General features: G+C 59.3%; 1 protein-coding gene across 2 annotated transcripts in view; it reads right to left on the bottom strand.

Moving 5' to 3' along the window:
• ATP9A (ATPase phospholipid transporting 9A) overlaps positions 1-20,315 on the bottom strand; it is a 134,421-nt gene that overhangs the window by 21,102 nt on the left and 93,004 nt on the right. For both annotated transcript variants that reach the window (XM_070051684.2, XM_070051688.2), the window contains exons 15-19: positions 11,085-11,246; positions 4,499-4,591; positions 3,746-3,829; positions 1,993-2,163; positions 450-548 (exon numbers count right to left, since the gene is read on the bottom strand). In XM_070051684.2, coding sequence (XP_069907785.1) covers positions 450-548; positions 1,993-2,163; positions 3,746-3,829; positions 4,499-4,591; positions 11,085-11,246 — 609 coding nt within the window. The remainder of the gene's footprint in view (positions 1-449; positions 549-1,992; positions 2,164-3,745; positions 3,830-4,498; positions 4,592-11,084; positions 11,247-20,315) is intronic.

Raw genomic sequence — 20,315 nt, 5'->3', positions numbered from 1 at the left:
GTGGGCCATCCAATTCCCCTCCTTCAAGAAGCTCCCCACGCACTCCCCTTCAGGAGGGCAGACAGCCTGGCATTTGCTTCTTAGCCAAGGCCATGGCCGCGGGAGGTCAGCGACGCCTTGGGAGTCCCGTGCACAGCTGACTTGCATGGGTCGGGGGCAGCGCCTAACTCTCACCAGCTTCTCAAAGTGGACCCTGCTGCGCCCGGATGCGATGAGCACAGCCCTAACCCAGGGCCACGGCAAGGAGCCCCTAACCAGTGGAAGAACCCCTGCACCCGCTCCAGGGTCACCACGTGGTCCTGCCCACGTGCCCGGCCTGCCGGACCCCAGGTGCTTAATGTGCGCCTCCCCCACCCCGGTCTCCCGGGTTCCCTGGAGGGGAGGAGGCTACAGGGCAGACCCCAGGGCAGACCCACACCTCCCACGGCCCCACCCAGAGCAGGCTTTACCAGCCGGAACACGTGGATGTCCTGGTTTCTGGTCACCAGGTGGGCGTTCTTGGCCGTACACGTGGCCGTCTCCAGCTTGTCGCCAGTCAGCATCCAAACCTGAAACCAAAGAGGCAGGGCAGGGCTGCTGCCTGCACTGGCTGAGCTTCAAGGACACGGGGTGCAGCCGACACGTTCCGGTCACCCCGGCACTCCCGGCGCCTCCCCACACCACAGGACATGCGCCAGTTCCTGGGGCTCGGGGGCCTGAGAGACCACTGCCGGGGCCACGGTGGCGCTTCCAGAAGGAGCCATGGACCTTGTAACCCCTTCTCGGGACTTTTCTTACAGCGACAAAGTCTGAAAGAAGGGAGAGCTGGCGTGGGCTGCGGGGCTGCTCCCGCGAAGGCTGCCCGAGACCGTGATGACCACAGCACCTTCCCCTTCCCGCACGCTCCCCCCACGTCTGGCAGGGAAAGGCAGAGAGAGAAGTGACATCCACGCTGTGTGAACGAGGCATCCGACTCCGGCACGGACCGGTTTTGTGAGAGGCGAAATCCCCAAGAAGGCAGGAGAAAGGGAAACATACAAAACCCGGAGAGAAGTCTTAGAAATGGCCAGAGGCAGGGCCAGGACTGTGGCGTAGTGGGCTAATCTCCGCCTGCAGTGCCGGCATCCCATGTGGGTGCCGGTTCAAGTCCCGGCTGCCCCACTTCCAATCCAGCTCTCTGCTATGGCCTGGGAAAGTAGTGGAAGATGGCCAAGTGCTTGGGCCCCTGTGCCCATGTGGGAGACACTCCTGGCTCCTGGTTTCAGATCAGCTCAGCTCCAGCCGTTGTGGCCATCTGGGGAGTGAACCGGTGGATGGAAGACCTCTCTCTCTGTCTCTCCCTCTCTGTCTGTAACTCTGCCTCTCAGAGAAATAAATAAAAATCTTAAAAAAAAAAAAAAAAAAAAAAAAAAAGGCAAGCAAGAAAAACATGGCCGCTGGCAAAGCTGCAACCCCATAGTGCTGCCGGAACCGGCCTCTGTCGCTGGACCCCTGCCTGCAAACCCCTCGCCGCGGATGCCTGTGAGCCCGAGGGCCTGCACGCGATGCACACCTTGTGCCCGTGCATCCCCAGGGGCAGGAGCCCTTGCCCAGTGCTCAGGGACACAGCAGGGGCCCCGGCTCCTGCAGGCACTTCCCCGGGGCGCCCCCTCCTGGCGGCTGCAGACACACCACTGCGCATTTTCGTGGGGCCCCCAGAAGCAGAGCACAAAAGGCACAGCGGGTGGTGTCAGCCCCGTGGTTGCTGCGTGGGCTGGCCACACGGACAGACAGGCAGCTGCTGGCCAGCCACTCAGCTACACTGTGAGGCCCAGCCCGTGCATGCTGGACGCTGTGGGGGGATGAGTGACAGCCGACACACACGGGGTCTGCCCACAGGGGGCTGGGGAGGTGGCAGCCCCTCCTGGAGAGGGCTCTGGGGCCTCGGCTCCGCCCCTGACTGCCACTCAGCTGCAGGGGCACGCGGTGGGGGGGGGGGGTCGTGGCCGGAGCTCGCCCCGGGCCAGCCCCTACCTTGATGCCAGCGTTCCTCAGGGTCTCCAGGGTGGGCCGCACGTCGGCCTGCAGCTGGTCCTCCACGCCCGTCAGGCACAGCAGCTCCATCTCCATCTCCAGGCTCTCGATCACGGTGGCCACTTTGAGCGAGCGGTCGTGCACACTCAGCTTGGCCTGGACGTAGCGGGCCTGGGCGCACAGCGAGGCGCCACCGCTCAGAGGGGCGGGGCGACCCAGAGGCTGCAGCACACTCTTGCCTCCTCGCCAGCTCATCCACGCCGGCCCTGGGGCTGGACGGACCTGCCTGTGGCTCACTCAACCTACCCCTCTCTCCATGGAAGGGCAACAGCGCCGGCCGCGCGGGGTCTCAGGGACCAGCACGCCCCAAGATCTCAAATCAGCAGCGGATTCCCCCCAGCACGGCGCCCGCTTCGGCACCAACACCCTCGGTCAGCAAGTTCCCCTCATCACAGCCCGGCTCCTGGCTTCGGATCAGCACAGCTCTGGCCATTGCAGCCATTTGGGGAGTGAACCAGCGATGGAAGCTCTCTCTCTCTCTCTCTCTCTCTATTCCTCTCTCTCTACCTCTCTCTCTGTAACTCTTTCAAATAAATAAAATAAATCTTTAATTAGAAAAAGAAATCAGGGCTTGGAGGGGGATCTCCTCCACACTGTCCAGGACATGTGCTGTGTGTCATGAGCAACCCTCAGCCTGGGGTGGAAATGCAAACCAGAGGGCTGCAGGCCCTGCCCTTGGAAGGACCCCATCCTTTAGGGCTCGCAGGGAGGCACAGAGGGTGAAGCCACTGACTGTGACGCCACCATCTCATGTGAGCGCCAGTTCAAGCCCCGGCAGCTCACTTCCAGTCCAGCTCCCTGCCGATGCACTGGGAAAGCAGCAGAAGATGGCCCTAGTGCTCGGGCCCCTGCGCCCGCGTAGGAGACCAGAAGGGAGATCCAGGTTTCTGGCTTCAGCCTAGCCCACTTCTGGTTATTGACACTAGCTGGGGAGTGAACCAACAGATGGAAGTTCGCTCTCTGTCTCTGTCTCCGCCTCTCTCTCCTCTGTAATTCTGGCTTTCAAATTAATAAAAAAAATCTTTTAAAAAAGGATTTCATTCTAGAGAGGAGATGCCTAAGATGAGTGTTAAAAAACCTAAGGGGGCCCCAGCACTGTGGTGTAGAGGGTAAAGCCACCGCCTGCTGCGCCGGCATCCCATATGGGCACTGGTTCTAGTCCCGGCTGCTCCACTTCCAATCCAGCTCTCTGCTGTGGCCTGGGAAAGCAGTAGAGGATAGCCCAAGTGCTTGGGCCCCTGCACCCATGTGGGAGACCTGGAGGAAGCTCCTGGCTCCGGATCAGCTCAGCTCTGGCTGTTGTAGCCATCTGGGGAGTGAACCAACAGATGGAAGACCTCTCTCTCTCTCTACCCCTGCCTCTAACTCTTTCAAATAAATAAATCTTTAAAAAGAATAAGCAAGAGTGGTAAGGGCAATAAAGAAGATTAAATGAGATGACAGATGGGGCAGCCTTAGGTGATCCAGGAAAGCTGCTTGGAGGAGGTGGCACTGGCATTTGTGCTGAGACCCAAAGGAGGTGAGGGAGTGGATCACGGAGCTCTGTTAGGGGCAGAGCATTCCAGGCAGAAGACAGCAGGCGCAGCAGCCCCCCACAGCAGGGAGGCCGGGCCTTCAGAAAGGACCTGAGGTGGCCAGGGCAGAGCTGGCGGGTGCCCGTGGAGCTGGGCAGGCAGGCCGCAGGACAACTCACCTCGAAGTCCTGGTACTGCTCCTCCGCTAGACACTTCTTGGCCACCACCAGCACCCGCAGCCCTTCCCGGGCCATGTTGCCGCACTGAAAAACAGACGGGCCGGCGGGGATGTGCCGAGGCTCCGCCCCACACGCCCTCCCCCGGCTCCAGGAGAGCCTGGCCACGGAGGTGGCTGCGCGGCGTCCAAGGGCACAGGGATGCCAGGCGGCCAAGCGCTTCCCCTAACGCAGAGCAGCAGCCCAGGGGCTTTCCCCACCGGGTGCAGCAGGCGCCTCCGAACTGAACTCAGCTGTTGGCTCCGGGGAAGCCGGGCACCCCGCAAACCCACGCTCCTGTTAGGGGTGGCAGAGAGGCGGCCGCTTCCCCGTGTTCCCAGCAAGCAGCCGTGATGCCCGTGCCGCGCACGGCGCAGCTGTGTGGGGCGCACACACCCAGGCCTCCTCCTGCCTGGGTGTCTCCCGCCCGGCCCCTGTGGGTTCCCCAAACTGGAACTCTGTGGTCACGGAACGTAAAACGTGTGCTGCCCGCCCAGGGTCCTCTCCCGGGCGTGCGACAGCCTCTGCGGATGGACGGATGGATGGATGGACGGACGGACAGACAAACGGACGGGCAGATGGATGGACAGACGGACGGACGGATGCACGGATGGACAGATGCACTGACGGACGGATGCACGGACGGATGCACGCACGCACGCACGCACGCACATGGAGCCGCGGGGCCGGGGGCTGTGCCCGCGCCGCCGCACTCACCTCTTCGTCCAGCCAGTCGTTGTACTGCACGATGCCCGCCATGACCACGTCGGCCCCCTTCATGTAAAACGTGATCTCTCCCGTGGACTCGTCCTGGGGAGAGAGGCGGGAGCAGTGAGCGAGCGGAAGGAAGCCCCGCCCCCGCCCCGCCCCCGCAGAGCACACGGCAGGCGTGGCGGGCTCCGACTTGGCCAGAGATCAAAAGCCAGAGGGGGCCTCGGGCTGGGCAAAAGCCACAGAACCTGCGGAAAATTATTAAAATGACAAAAGAGCAGGATCAAAAGGAGCGGGTTTGTTTTTTAAAGGGATTCTTACTCCAGCAGGAACGGACTCCCGCGCTGCAGGAGCCGCACCAGCCGTGCCAGCGGCCCGTGGTGCCCCACGACTGGGGTGGACGCCGACCCCGGCCCAACAACACGGGCTGGACGCTGCCCCGTGCGGCCACTGAGCAGCCTTCCGGGTGTCTGCGTGCTGGATGCCACAGCACCCGCCGGCACCCGACAAAAACGCCTCCCCCCATGTCTGCTTCGTGAGAATCACCGAAAGGTCATTCCAGACCCCGTGCCTCCTGAGGCCTTACCCACGGCCACGTCACCCGGACTTCCAGTCCCCACAGTGCACCAGTGCTACCCCGTGGTGCTAACTCCCTGCACAGCCAACGGCTGCCTGGCCCAGCAGTCGCCAGCTGCATGCGCTTGGGCAAGTTACTCCTCCAAGCCTGTTTCCTCTGATGGAGTGGGCAGGCCAACAACTCGGACCACTTAGGTCGTTGTGGCCGAGACGAGATAACTCGCGTGGAGCGTGTGGCACGAGGCCAGACACCACCAAGGGCCCTGCAGGGCTGCGACTCTGCTGGAATGAGCGCCAAGTTCTCTGCCCTCAGTCCTACTGGACACCAAGAGCGAGTCGTAGCCCAGTGTTCTCAAGGCAGGGGCGGGGCGGGGATGTGGTCCCCCCGGGACATCTGGCATGGTCTGGGGACACTCGATTGTCACAGCGTGGGGTACTGAGTCGACATCCACTAGGCAGAGGCCAGGGACGCCGTGAAACTGTCCACAGGGCCCAGGGTGCAGCCCACACCCAGGGATTCATCTGGCCCCCAACGCCAACCATGCCAGGGACGTAGCCCCCAACGCCAACTGTGCCAGGGGCGTGGCCCCCAATGCCAAGTGTTCCGGGACAAGCCATCCGAGGGCGCCATCTGCTGCCGCTTCCGCCCCACTCCTCCCTTGATGACTGCAGACACGGGAGGCGGCCAGCAGCAGAGATGGACGTGGAAACGCAGCACGGTCGGCAGCACCTCGGGCCTAATCCCGGCTACCCTGGGAAGCCCAGGACAAACTCCTACAGAAACCCCCGGCTCAGAGGAGCGGTCTGGTCTCCTCTTCTACAGTGACTTCCGAACGGCCGCTAATCACTGACCATCTCCCCCGACAGCACGCGCTGCTGACTCGCAGAGCGCCCCCCCACCCCGCCCTGTCGTGCGCTCTCCCAGGCGCTCGCGCTCTCTGCTTGCCTGGGACTCGGGCCAAAGACAGCTGTGGGGTCTGAGCATGAAAGCCACCGAGGCCTTTCCCCTTTCCTCTCTCCAGTGCGCAACGAGGTGGCTGTAGGAAGGAACGCCCCCACCCCGCCCCGGCCCGGCTTCCTTCGCCAAGGAGGGGGCCGGGACGAGCTCTGACTTCTCATCCAATGTAAATACGGCATCCGCTATCTCCTGCCCTGAGTCACTTCCTCCCACCAAGTTCATCACGAGTTTACTTCGCTCCCATCTCACGGCACAGTTGCACGGTAAACGCATAATGATCGGCCGCTGGTGCTGGACTGGGGGGTGGGGGCAGCGCATGGTTCCCAGGTGGCCTGCATGTGGCACCTGTGCAAAAGCCACTTTTCTCCAAGCGACACGGAACGATCTACACCAACGACCCAACTCCATCATTCCAAGACAGGGTGATGGGAGGCAGTGGGGGCATCTTGCATGCGACAAAAGCCAAACAGCTGGCACGGGCATCCTGGAGCAACACAAGCACAGGGTGCCAGGGGCTGGCTTCCCTAGCCTCAGCTGATTTCTCAAGAGGCAGGGATCAACGCAAGGAGCTGGTGCAAGGAGGGACTCCCTGCTACTGCGCAGGAGCGCACAGGTGTTCAGCAAAGGTCGCTGAGACAGACAGGAGGCGGTAAACCGCAACAGTTGCTAAATCAAGCCAGAGGAGCTCTAACCCTGAGCTAAGGTTTCCTAGCTTGCCTGCAACTAAGTAGCCTCTGACCAGGGTTTCTCCCAGAGTGAACACATGGGCCCGGATCACTCCTGCAGTTTACCTTTGCACTTTCATTTGTCTAAATGCCCTAATTGTGGATTTTTTTTTTAAATAATCTAGGAAGGGGGACACACTATATTAAAGAAAAAACAGATGTTTCCGTCCAACAGCGGCCCCTACTGCCAGGCCCAGAGCCTGGTTCTCGTGAAGGGAGGACACAGGGATGCGTGGCTGGGAGGGAGCATCCTTCCACCTCCCACTTATCCTGGAAGGGCTGGTCCTGGAACCACCGGCCATGAGCCAGCTCTCCAATGACCTCAGCGGAGCCCACGTTCCTAGAACTGGGAAAATAAAGGCTGGAACAAACTTGATTCCGGAGGAGATAACGACTCCAATTTCCCAGGCAACAGCCGCCCCCAGGACTGAAGCTGCTGGCAGAAGCTGTGGTCTCACCATGCAGCTCGGGTGGATGAGGGCCGGGGCGCCGCAGCCCGAGAGGCAGCAGTCGAGACAGACAGGCCACTTGACCTGGGCCATCTCAGAGCAGGTTCACGCCCCGTGTCTCCGGGTCATGCCCACGGCAGCACGTGGGGCCGCCTGCCCTCCCCCGGAGAAGCAGCCTCTAAGCCAGAGCCTGGCGGTCCCACCCCCTGGTGTTCGTGTCCTTGAGTCACCCAGCTCTCTGGGATGGCTCTGGACCAAGTGACCTGCTGCTGGGAACAGAACCTGCTGAAGTGACAGTCTGTCACTTCTGAGACTGGGCTACAAGGGACAGTGACTTTCCCAATGCTCACGCTCTGCCTGCTCACTCGGAGGACGCCAGGTGACCTGCCGAGAGGCCCACGTGGCGGTGAGCTGAGGGAGGACGCCAGGCCCCAGCCCAGCGATTCACAAGGAACCGGATCCTGCCAACAACACTGCTGTCTGGACACGGACCCTGCCTCAGTAGAACCTCAGATGACAGCAGGTGCACAGACCCCTGGCTCCCAGCCTGGGGCGGACCCTGAGCCCGCACCTGGATTCCCAGCCCATCTTGTGCATGCACTGCCCACAGCCACTGAACCCGGGGAAACCCAGGAAGCACATCCCCGTGAACGGGTCCTGGGGTGAGAAGCGAGGACCGAGAGCCTCACAGCCTGGGCCACTTCCCAGTCCACCGCAGGAGCTTCTCAGCACTTTCTCCTCCGTCAAATGTCGGTAATGACAGTGCCACCTCACTGGGCTACGGTAAAGACCAAATGAGGGGGCCGAGGCTATGGTGCAGTGGGTTAAAGCCACCGCCTGCAACACCAGCATCCCATATGGGTGCTGGTTCCCGTCCCAGCTGCTCCTCTTCCCATCCAGCTCTCTGCTATGGCCTGGGAAAGCAGTAGAAGATGGCCCAAGTGCCTGGGCCCCTGCACCCACGTGGGAGACATGGAAGAAGCTCCTGGCTCCCGCCTTCAGATTGGTGCACCTCTGGACATTGTGGTCATTTGGGGAGTGAACCTGCAGAATGAAAGACCTCTCTCTCTGTCTCTCTGTCTCTCTCTTTTGCTCTGCCTCTGCCTATCTGTAATTCTGCTTTTCAAATAAATAAAAACAAGAACAAATGAGTTATCCATGCCAAAGACAGGGTAGCCACCTGCCCGTCAGAAGCAGGCAGTGGGAGAAAAACAGAGCAGCCCCAAGCGCAACAGCTTCAAGGTGACGCCCAAGAGAAGCTCAGTGGGCTAGAAAATGACGCACGTTGGGGCCAGCGCTGTGGCATAGTGGGTTAAAGCCCTGGCCTGCAGCGCCGGCATCCCATAGGGGCGCCGGTTCTAGTCCTGGCTGTTCCTCTTCTGATCCAGCTCTCTGCTGTGGCCTGGGAAAGCAGCAGAAGATGGCCCAAGTCCTTGGGCCCCTGCACCCACGTGGGAGACCTGGAAGAGCTCCTGGCTCCTGGCTTTGGATCAGTGCAGCTCTGGCCATTGCAGCCATCTGGGGAGTGAACCAGCAGATGGAGGACCTCGCTCTCTGTCTCTACCTCTCTAACTCTTTCAAATAAATAAAATAAATCTTTAAAAAAAAAAAGAAAGAAAAAGAAAGTGCCATGTGTTGTTCCTCTTAAATAACACTTTTGGGAGCTGCACTAATATAAAGAAATAGGACGTCCACTGATGGTGTTTGGACTTTCCCTCATGTGCTGTCTTGTTGTCCGTCAATAAAAGGCTCAAAAAATATCAACTGAAATCCAAAATAACTACGGCAAAATGACGATGCTGAGTGAGCATGCACAGGTAATTTTGGGATTGTTAGAGACAACCGTTAAGAATACGTGATTAGAGGGGCCAGTGTTGTGGCACGGCGGGTTAAGCGTCCACCTGCACTGCCAGATGGGTGCTGGCTGGAGACTCATCTGCTCTCTTCTGATCCAGCTCCCTGCTAATGCTCCCAGGAAAGCAATAGAAGAAGGCTTAAGTGCTTGGGCCCCTGCACCAATGTGGGAGACCCAGAAGAGGCTCCTAGCTCCTGGCTTTGGATTGGCCCTGCTCTGGTGGTTGTGGCCATTTGGGGAGTGAACCAGTCTCTCCCTCTCTCTCTGTGTAACTCTGACTTTCAAATAAGCAAACAAATCTTTAAACAAACAAAAAAAAATTAGAAACTTCTTTACATTGAAGGACATTACCTAAAAAAGGAAAAGACATCCTACAAAAAGAGAGAAAATATTTGTAAGTCAAAAATCTGGCAAGGGTCTACATTCCTAGACAGAACCCTTACAAGTGAACAAAAAAAGGCAATCCAGTTAAAAAATGGGCAAAGGACTCTGAACAGACGTTTCTCCAAGGAAGCTACACAGCCGTCCCCGAGCTCAGCATCACTGGTCATTAAGGAAATGCAAAACCAACCACAGTGAGACGCTACTCCCTAACCACGGGGGCACCCAGGCTCCAACCAGTCCAGAACAAGTCCTGGTGAGGATGCGGCCAAACGGTGCCGGCAGGGAGAGTATGAAGCGGTGCAGCCGAGCAGACAGCGGTCCGGACTGGTCCAGGAGCAGGGTGACCGACCGAGCAGCGCTCACCGATTCCACGCCCACGCGCACACCACAGAGCTCCACACCAGAGCTCCCAGCACTGCTCACAGGAGCCAACAGGTGGAAACAACTCAAATGTGAGAGACCCAGTGCACGAACAAACCAGCAAACCGTGGCACACAAGTCCACCAACGCACCAGCCAGCCATGAACAGGAACGCAGTGCGGTGCATGGCATGACGAGGATAGACCTTGGAAACATCACATCAGGGTAGGCATTTGGCCGAGAAGTGATTCCCGGGTTCGAGTCCTGCCTCCGGCTCCTGCTCCTGCTCGGCAGACTCTGGGAGGCACGGGTGATGGCCCAGGTAACTGGGTTCTTGTCACCTCCGTGCGAGACCTCAATGGAGGCACTGGCTCCCAGATAAATAATGGGTGCCTGGTGAGGCAGGCAAGCTGCTGCTAGGGTGCGCAGAGCCCAGGGGCGACTGCTCAGACCCAGCCCACTTTCCACTGAGCGCCTGCCACTGTGACCAGCGGGTGCACTGAGCGGGTGACGGCTCAGGTCGCTGCTTCTGCCACCCACACGGGAAACCCAGAATGAGTTCCCGGCTCCTGGCTTTAGCCTGGCTCGGCCCTGGCTGTTGTGGGCATTTAGGGAGTGAACCAGTAGACGGGAGATCCCTCTCCCTCCCTCCCTCTCTCCCCAACCCCTTCACCTACTTTTCAAGTACATTTTTTTAAATTAAAATTAAAAATGTAGTTTTCAAAGGGAAAGAAAACACAGGCTAAGACAAAGAAGCCAGAAACGAAAGGTCTCAAGCGCTTCCATGTATGAGACATTTATCAGAGCAGGCAAATGCAGAGACAGGAAGCAGACGGGGGTGCTGGGCGGGGGCAGGGCGGGCAGTGACTGCTCAGGGGCGCAGGGTTTCTCGGGGGTGACAGCAGACACGATAGGTGCCCAGCACTGCGAACGTGCTAGGTCCCATGGAACTGCCCTGTGTCCCTCAAACAGCTATGAGACATCACATGACTTTCACCTCAGTAAAATAACACAGCGATGAATGAAGCAACAGCGCAGAATCGCGTTGCCAGGAACGGCCCGACCTTCGTTGCTACAACGGCCACCCCAGAACTGGGTGCACGCGAGCTGCCCGGCCACCTGCGGAGCATCCAACCGATGCGTGAATTCCTTTTGCTGGGGGGTGGGGGTGGGGGGATAAGGGCCCTGTGTTAGTCTGGCCGTGGAGAGGGCTGAGAAGAGGCGAGGAAGGCTGTCCGGCCGTGGGGCTACACAGCGTCCCTGCGTCCCCACGAGGACCGCTCACCCTCACGATGATGCCCATGCGCTTGCTCTCGTAGGTGAACGGGAAGAGCTGCAGGATGGTGAAGTTCAGGATCTGGTCGCCAGGGGTCCTCAGCTGCATGGACGACTGGTCTCGGCCCACCAGGGTTAAGCCCACGCTTTCTGTCCACTGTACCAGGGCCACCTGTGGTGTAACAAGGAGTCAAAGGTCAGACACGCGGCCCAGGGGCCCGGTTCACAGGCCACCCACACGAACACCACGGCAGGACGGGGACCAGAGGGAGCAGTGCACAATCACTGCCCCGTGGGGACCTTGAGGGCTGCACCCCGAAGCCGTGCCGCCTGCAGGGCTCCCACACTCAAAGCTGCTCCCGGAAGCCACAACTCACCCTCTCCTCCCGGCCCAAAGCAGGCGCAGACCCAAGCCTGGCCTAGAGACACGTGCAGGTCCCCTTCTGGAAGAACCTGCAGCAAGCCCCAAACCACGGGGACAGAGGGAACGGGACAGGCGTGCAGGGCCTCCGGCGCAGTCCGCTCGCTGGGTTCTCAGCAGAGTCTCACCCGGGCAGTCAGGCGCCCAGGGGCTCCCAGCAGTGCCAGGGCGTTCTCCCTCTCACATCGTGAGAGGGCGCAGCGCTGGCACAGAGGGCAGAGGCCAGGGACGCTGTTCCACACCTACAGGACGCAGGGCGGTCCCAAGGTCAACGGTGTGGAGCTGAGAGCTCCGCCCTCCGCCCATGTGGCCATGGAGGCTCAGAGAAGTGAACGAGCTGCCCATGGTGACGGCGCTGGACAGTGGCCCAGGCGAGGCCAGGTCACCCCACGGCACCCTGGCTTCCAGGAGACCCCGCAGGGTCTCCCTGGGAGCCTCTCATAGCCTCAGCCTGGCTTCTCTGTGGACGCCGAGAGGCAGGGGGGTTGCAAACTCCAACACAGGAGCTGGACTGGGAAAGCGAACGAGAGGGGAGGGCCAGGGCAGGCCTGGGACAGGTGGGCGTCCACTCCACCTTCTAAAGGAGGAATGCAGGCCCAGCGTGGCTGGAGCTTCCAGTTCCTCCAGAAAGACCAGAAATCTGGACCTGCCCCTGACATCTAAGAAACAAGGCTGTTCATCCTGTGTTAATTAATCACTTAATCTGCGTGCTCTGAAATCCCACGCAGCCGGGCGGGCGTCGCACGCAGGATGCCTGCATCCCGTATCAGAGTGCCTGGGTGCGAGCCCCAGCTCCAGTCCTGATTCCAGCTTTTTGAAATGTGCACCCTGGGAGGCAGCTGGTGGTGGCCTCCAACATGGAGACCCGGATAGCGTCCTGGCTCCTGGCGTCAGCCTGGTCCAGCCTTGAGTGAACCAGAGGATGAAAGCTCGCTCACTCGCTAGCTCTCCCACCCCGCGCCCCATCACTCTGCCTTTCAAATAAATGTAGATTTCAATTAAAAAGAAAAAAAGTGCCTGGGAAGCAAGCAAAATATGTCTGCAGAAGAATCTGGTCCGGGGTCCCCGGGAGGGAAGGAGCCGGAGCCGGAGCCGGAGCAGAGGTGGGCAGCAAGGAGCACAGCAGGGGGCAGGGGCTGAACGTGGGCCCCGCTGGCCCCTCACCTCCACCTGCCACAGGATGCGGCGACAGTGGGGCAGGGTGGCAGGAAGAGGTAAGACAAGCCGGTTGGCAGGCCACCGTGCTCCTCCACGGCACAGCCCGCTGAGCTACAGACTCCAGGAAACCAAGACTCGTGGAGGCCAGGCGTGCTGTTCCAGGCTGCCAGCCTCAATGGCCAACAGGACCTGCGCGTAGGTCTGGCTGAGCCAAGCAAGAGGCCCGATGGGAAGTGCCAATCCCATCTCCCAGAAGCCCCTTTTCAGCTGGGGTGGGCGCCCAGCAGGTGTCACCCCCACCATCACTATCAGAAAGTGGACGGACAGTGTCGCAGGCAGAACAGCCCTAAGCCGGCCCATTCCATCCCCAGGAACCTACAGACGTGTTTGCCATCTCCCATGGCAAAGATATTGGAAGCAATGACCCTGAAACAGGGAGGTTTTCCCAGGTCATCCAGGTACGGCCCAACATGATGTCATGGGTCCTGCAAGGGAGTCGTCTGCGGCTGGTGACAAGAGACAGATGAGGGGACAGGTAAAGTCAGAGGTGCAGAGAGCACAGGTGAGGTCAGAGGTGGGAAAACAGGTGAGGTCAGAGGTGAGAGGTCAGATGAGGTCAGAGGTGAGAGGGCACAGATGAGAGGACAGATGAAGTCAGAGAGATGAGAAAACAGGTGAGGTCAGAGGTGAGAGCACAGGTGAGGTCAGAGGTGAGGACAGGTGAGGTCAGAAGTGACAGCACAGGTGAGGTCAGAGGTGAAGACAGGTGAGGTCAGAGGTGAGGACAGGCGAGGTCAGAGGTGAGAGCACAGATGAGGTCAGAGGTGAGGACAGGCGAGGTCAGAGGTGAGAGCACAAGTGAGGTCAGAGGTGAGAGGTCAGATGAGGTCAGAGGTGAGAGGGCACAGATGAGAGGACAGATGAAGTCAGAGAGATGAAAAAACAGGTGAGGTCAGAGGTGAGAGCACAGGCGAGGTCAGAGGTGAGGACAGGTGAGGTCAGAGGTGAGAGCACAGGTGAGGTCAGAGGTGAGGACAGGTGAGGTCAGAGGTGAGAGGTCAGGTGAGGTCAGAGGTGAAAGGACAGAGGTGAGGTGAGAGGTGAGATGACAGATGAGGCCAGAGAGGTGACACTGCTGGCCCTGAAGGAGGACAAAGGGGCCATGAGCCAAGGAATGCGGCCATCCTGGGGAGCAGGCAGAGGCCAGGAAACATTCTCCCCGGAGCAGCCCTGGTCTGAGACACCTGACACGGTCTCAGCGAGAGTCTGGTCAGACCTCCGACCTCCTGTCGGCAGCAGGCGTCAGCCATTCGCTTCGGCAGCAGTGGGAGGAGGCCTGGAAGGGCTCCCGAGGTCAGGACAAGTCCAAAGGCTCAGTGTACCGAAAAGGAAGAAAGGAAAGGAGCCCCTTGCTCTCTTCTTAGGAAGCGCAGCCTTCAGGCTACGGGAGAGGGACCACGCGGGGCGGCGGGCGAGGCACAGGGAAGACCTGTTTTCTCCTGGAGAAGCATGGATGCTCCTCGGCCCATGTCCCCGGAAACCTCACAGGCCACCTGCTGAGCCGCCTGGCTCAGCAACGCAGCCCTTGGTACACACTCAGGGACCACGGGGCTGGCGGGGCAGGCGCTCGCTGCCGCTGGCCAGCACCCACAGGGAGGACGGGATCACGTGTCGCCAGCTCAGATGGAGCACCCACAGGGAGGACGGGATCACGTGTCGCCAGCCCAGATGGAGCACCCACGGGGAGGACGGGATCACGTGTCGCCAGCCCAGATGGAGCACCCACAGGGAGGACGGGATCACGTGTCGCCAGCCCAGATGGAGCACCCACAGGGAGGACGGGATCACGTGTCGCCAGCCCAGATGGAGCACCCACAGGGAGGACGGGATCACGTGTCGCCAGCCCAGATGGAGCACCCACGGGGAGGACGGGATCACGTGTCGCCAGCCCAGATGGAGCACCCACGGGGAGGACGGGATCACGTGTCGCCAGCCCAGATGGAGCACCCACGGGGAGGACGGGATCACGTGTCGCCAGCCCAGATGGAGCACCCACGGGGAGGACGGGATCACGTGTCGCCAGCCCAGATGGAGCACCCACGGGGAGGACGGGATCACGTGTCGCCAGCCCAGATGGAGCACCCACGGGGAGGACGGGATCACGTGTCGCCAGCCCAGATGGAGCACCCACGGGGAGGACGGGATCACGTGTCGCCAGCCCAGATGGAGCACCCACGGGGAGGACGGGATCACGTGTCGCCAGCCCAGATGGAGCACCCACGGGGAGGACGGGATCACGTGTCGCCAGCCCAGATGGAGCCCTACACGCAAATCTCAAGTACGTGTCCCTGAACTTCCGTCGCCCTCACACTGTGGGAAAGGCCAGGGCCCTCAGCCGGGGACAGAGTGCGAATGACCATCCACAGGCCCCACCTGGTCCCCGATGACAACCTCCCTGAGCCCACCTGGGCGCTCCTGCAGCATCAGGGTCCATCTGCCCTAGCCCCACCCCTTCCACTGAGACGGCTCTGCCGAGGCCACCGGCAGAACACCTGCCACGGCTGTCTCAGCTTTGACTCCTGAACCCTGGAGTCATTCCAGCTACACCCGACGTGGGGGTCAAGCTGGAGCTCAGAACTGGGGTCCCAGTCCCAGCTGCACCCCCAGCCCCTGTCCCCACCAGGCCTCGCACACAGGTGCTCAGGGAGACGGCTTCTCCGTGTGCTCGGCTCTGAGCGCGGCCCCGACGCAGCCTCGGTGGGATACGCTGAGCTTTGGCGCCTGCTTGCTGCAGCTGAAGGAACTGCGCCGACGGCAGCGAGTTCTTCCTCAGACCCCACCCTGTCCCGATAAAGCCCTCGAGTCAGCCTGCATTCAGCAGCTTTCAGCCCTGGAAGAAAAGTCCCCTCCCGGGGCCGGCGCTGTGGTGCAGCGGGTAAAGCCGCCACCTGCAGAGCCGGCATCCCATATGGGTGCCAATTTGAGTCCCAGCTGCTCCACTTCTGATCCAGCTCTCTGCTGTGGCCTGGGAAAGCAGCAGAGGATGGCCCAAGTCCTTGAGCCCCTGCACCTGCATGGGAGACCTGGAGGAGGCACCTGGATCCTGGCTTCAGATCAGCTCAGCTCTGGCCATTGCAGCCAATTGGGGAGTGAACCAGCGGATGGGAGACCTCCCTCCCTCCCTGCCTCCCTCCCTTCCTCCCTCTCTCTCTCTCTGCCTCTCCTCTCTCTCTGTTTAACTCTGAATTTCAAAGAAATAAATAAATATTTAAAAAAAAGGAAACCTGGCCCCAGAGCCAGGTGGTAGGAGGTGTGGCCTCCGGAAGTGGTCACCTGGTGAAGACGGAGCCCTCAATAGCGGTCAGGGTTCCTGCCAGTGAGACCCCAGAGAGTGAGCACCTTCCGTGCAGCTGCTGCCTGGTGCTCAGCAGACAGGCGGCTTCTGAACTGGACCAGGAAGCGGGGCCTGGGCCTCACCCGCACCCGCACCCACATACACACCCACACCCGCCTGCCACTGCTCTGTCCCAGGACTCATCAGCTCCTGGGTTGGGAGGGAGAAGCCCCTGCTGGTCACGAGCCAGTGATTCAGATCAGTGTTGTTACAGCAGCCAAACGATGGAGCTGCCCTGACCGCCAACGCCACCTGTTTCCCCTGCCAACAGTTCTCTCTGCACATCACCAGAGATTCCCGTCCTCACCTGTACCCCACCTGGACGCCTAACCACTCTGAGCCCTGCGCACTTAACACAGCGATGCTGGAGGGAATGCTGCAACAGAGACACTCTGGGGCCAGCGCTGTGGCGCAGCAGGTAAAGCCACCGCCTGCAGTGCCAGCATCCCATATGGGCGCCGGTTCAAGTCCCTGCAGCTCCCTGCTAATGTGCCTGGGAAAGCAGCAGAAGAAGGCCCAAGGGCTTAGGCCCCAGCCACCCATGTGGAAGACCCAGAAGAAGCTCCTGGCTTCAGACCAGCCCAGCTCCAGCCTTTGAAACCATCTGGGGAGTGAACCAGCAGATGAAAGATTCTCTCTCTGCCTCTCTCCTTCTTTCTTTCTCTACTATAACTATACCTTTCAAACAAACAAATAAATATTTTTTAAAAACACTTCTACCTTTTACTTCTAGCCTTTTATAGCACTGGAATATTTTTAAGACCAGCATGCATCTCTTTTAAAGAAAAAGAGAGATTTGTTTTATTTATCTGAAAGGCAGAGTTACAAAGAGAAAGGTAGGGAGAGGTCATCCACTGGTTCACTCCCCAAATGGCTGCAATGGCCGGGGCTGGGCCAGGCCAAAGGCAGGAGCCAGGAGCTTCGTCCAGGTCTCCCACGTGGGTACAGGAACCCAAGCATATGGGCCATCCTCCACTGCTTTCCCAGGCACATTAGTAGGGAGCTGGAGTGGATGTGGGGCAGCCGGGAATTGAATCAGTGCCGACATGGGATGCCAGCACTGCAGATGACAGCTTAACCCATTAAGCCACAACACCGGCTCCATGTCTTTGATTATTAATTTTAATTATGCAAATCAAAGTCCAACTCAGTCTAATCCAGTGCAAATACCTAGTGCTGCCTAAGCTAAAAACTTGACTTTGTCCACACCTTCCTTATGCACCACCTGAGTAACAAAGAGGTCTGTGGACGCTTTCTTCTCACTCACTGCTTTCACAAAGAACTTTCCCGTTCATACTTTCAAGCAGCTGCTACTTCACCCCTTACGAGCCCATTTAACTGTGCCGTGAAAAGTTCTGTGAGGCAGGCTTGCAGGTTTACTAATTCCCCGAGAGCCTGCTCTGAACTTCAGTCGAGAGGGAAACTCGCTCTCAGAAACGAGGAGGCACTGTCAGGGCTGGCAGGCAGCTCCCGGGAAGTCCCCACAGGTCTACGGGACAGGGAGAAGCAATCAGAAACCACCAGAGTGACAGATGGGGGCCGAACACTTGCAGCAGTGACAAGATGTTGCCTGAGAGACGCCCACATCCCAAATTGGAGCGCCGGGGTTCGAGTCCCGGCTCTGTTCCGATCCAAGTTCCCCACTACTGCACACGCTGATAGACAGAAGGCGACGGCTCAAGTCCTGGGGCTTCTGCAACCCAGTGGGAGACCTGGATGGAGCTCTGGGCTCCTGGATCTGGCCTGGCTTGGCCTGGCCTGGCCTGGCCCAGCCCTGGCTATTGTGGGCATTTGGGGAGTGAACCAGCAGACAGAAGTGAACCAGCAGACAGAAGATCCTTCTCTCTGTCTATCCCTCTCTCTGTCACTCTGCCTTTCAAATAAATACAAATAAATAAATGAAAAGGGGCTGGCGCCGCGGCTCACTAGGCTAATCCTCCGCCTGTGGCACCAGCACCCCAGGTTCTAGTCCTGGTTGGGGCGCTGGATTCTGTCCCAGTTGCTCCTCTTCCAGGCCAGCTCTCTGCTGTGGCCCAAGAGGGCAGTGGAGGATGGCCCAAGTGCTTGGGTCCCTGCACCCGCATGGAAGACCAGGAGGAAGCAACCGGCTCCTGGCTTTGGATCGGCACAGCGCCAGCCATGGCAGCCATTAGGGGAGTGAACCAACAGAAGGAAGACCTTTCTCTCTCTTTCTCTCACACACTGTCTAACTCTGTCTCTCTCTCTCACTGTCTAACTCTGCCTGGCAAAAAATAAAAATAAATAAATGAATGAAAGAAAAGGAAGGCAAAGTCACTTCTTGCCTTCCTAAAACACTGATCTGAGGAGCTCAGGCCAAGGCTGCTTCATCCGCCGCGGGCCAGCTAAACCACCCGTAACAGGCCCTAACAACTCCCCCTTTGTCCTGGGCCCACGTGCCTGGGAAGCATGCCCGACCACGCACAGGGGCCCGGAATTCCATCCAGGACAGGATGCATGCTAATCGCAGGAGCGTGCAGGACACAAAGCCGGGGCCCCGACGTCCCACAGAGCTCTGGGGCGGCGTTCACCCGCGGGGCCAGCCAGCCCGAGCCCAGCCTTGCGACATCATAAATCTACCCTTAGACCAGGGCTTCCTTTACTTCATAAGGAAACACATTCAATGCCAGCAGAACCAGGATGTGGCCCAGTGGAGGCCAGGGTAAACTGAGGCAGCCGCCACACAGCTTGGCCAAGCACCGCCAGGTGGAAATTGGCCCCACTATTTCCAGATCCAAACTCTCTCAGCAGAAGCCAAGTGTTACATAAAACTGGATGATTTTTTAAATACTGCTTCAATTTTTTTTTTTTAACACAGCATAGAACAAACAAAACACTGCTTGGGAATCAGTGGCCAAGACACAGGTATCTGTAAGTGGCCCACCTTTTCTCTCTTTTTTTTTCTTTACTTACGTGAAAGGCAGAGAGACAGACAGTGAGCCCTTACCCACAAGTTCACTCCTCAAACCCATGTAACAGCCAGCGCCGGGTCAGGCTGAAGCCAGGAGTCAGGAGCTCCACCCAGGTCTCCCGTGGGGGTGGCAGGGACCGGAGCCCTCGAAGCATCCCCTGCTGCCGCCCAGGGTGTGCATGAGCAGGGAGGTGCGGTCAGAAGCCCGGCCAGGACTCCACCCCGGGGTGCACTGTGGGACTGACCGCGCCACAGCTGCACCCTACCACACTCCCAGAAAAGCCAATCTCGACCTGAGTTCCCAGTACCTGAAATTCAACCTCCTGTGACTTAACTCTGATAAAAACTAATACTGTTTGAGAGCATTTCCATAAAAAGCACCTCATTTGGAAATTACTTAAGTCCACTCCCGGCCAATGCTACTCCTACACGGGGCAGAGCTTCTGCGTCCACTGCCCGCAGATAAGCCACACGGAGGAGGGCTCCTCGGACACTTTTCCCAGTCATCCCCAAATCACTGCCTGGCCCTGCCCCAAACAGCCCCCACTCCCTTCTGATCAACAGAAATCTTATTTCAAGATTCTAACTCAGGGCCGGTGCTGTGGCACAGCGGGCTAAAGCCCTGGCCTGAAGCGCGGGCATCCCATATGGGTGCTGGTTCGAGACCTGGCTGCTCCACTTCCGGTCCCGCTCTCTTCTATGGCCTGGGAAAGCAGTAGAAGATGGCCCAAGTGCTTGGGCCCCTGCACCGGTGTGGGAGACCTGGAAGAAGCTCCTGGCTTCAGATCAGCTCAGCTCCAGCCATTATGGCAAATTGAGGAGTGAACCAGTGGGTGGAAGACCTCTCTCTCTCTCTCTCTGTTTCTCCTTCTCTGTGTGTAACTCTTTCAAATAAATAAATAAACGAATAAATCTTTAAAAAGATTCTAACTCAATGGTTAATGAATCACACAGACGGGGGATTTCCTACACAGGTTCTGTCGGGGTGGAGTGTGAGGACACAGCTAGGGCTGGTAAAGCCCCAGCACCCGCCCCCACCAGGCCCTCCTGACGTAGCATTCTAAGCCCAGCCGAGCAGCCCGGTGCCTGCGAGACACTGGGGTGGGGAGAGTGGGGGCTGCAGGAGCCTCCTGGTCACGGAGACACTGACGTGCTGACGGGGCCTCACCTGTCCCGGGAGCAAGGTGCCCCCCCGGGCCGCGATGCTTGTCCTTAGCAAGCAGACGCAAAACAAGGTGACGGGGCCCTTGGACCCACACAGCCGGTGGCCGGCAGCGGGCAGCGTACCATTGATGCAAAGGCATCGTTCACGAGGGCCAAAGGCGCGCGGCCTCCCCCC

The sequence above is a fragment of the Oryctolagus cuniculus genome, chromosome 11, assembly GCF_051225735.1.
Source record: "Oryctolagus cuniculus isolate XC-2025 breed Fujian yellow rabbit chromosome 11, ASM5122573v1, whole genome shotgun sequence".
In the NCBI taxonomy this organism is placed as follows: Eukaryota; Metazoa; Chordata; class Mammalia; order Lagomorpha; family Leporidae; genus Oryctolagus; species Oryctolagus cuniculus.
This window is presented reverse-complemented; position numbering and strand designations above follow the sequence as displayed.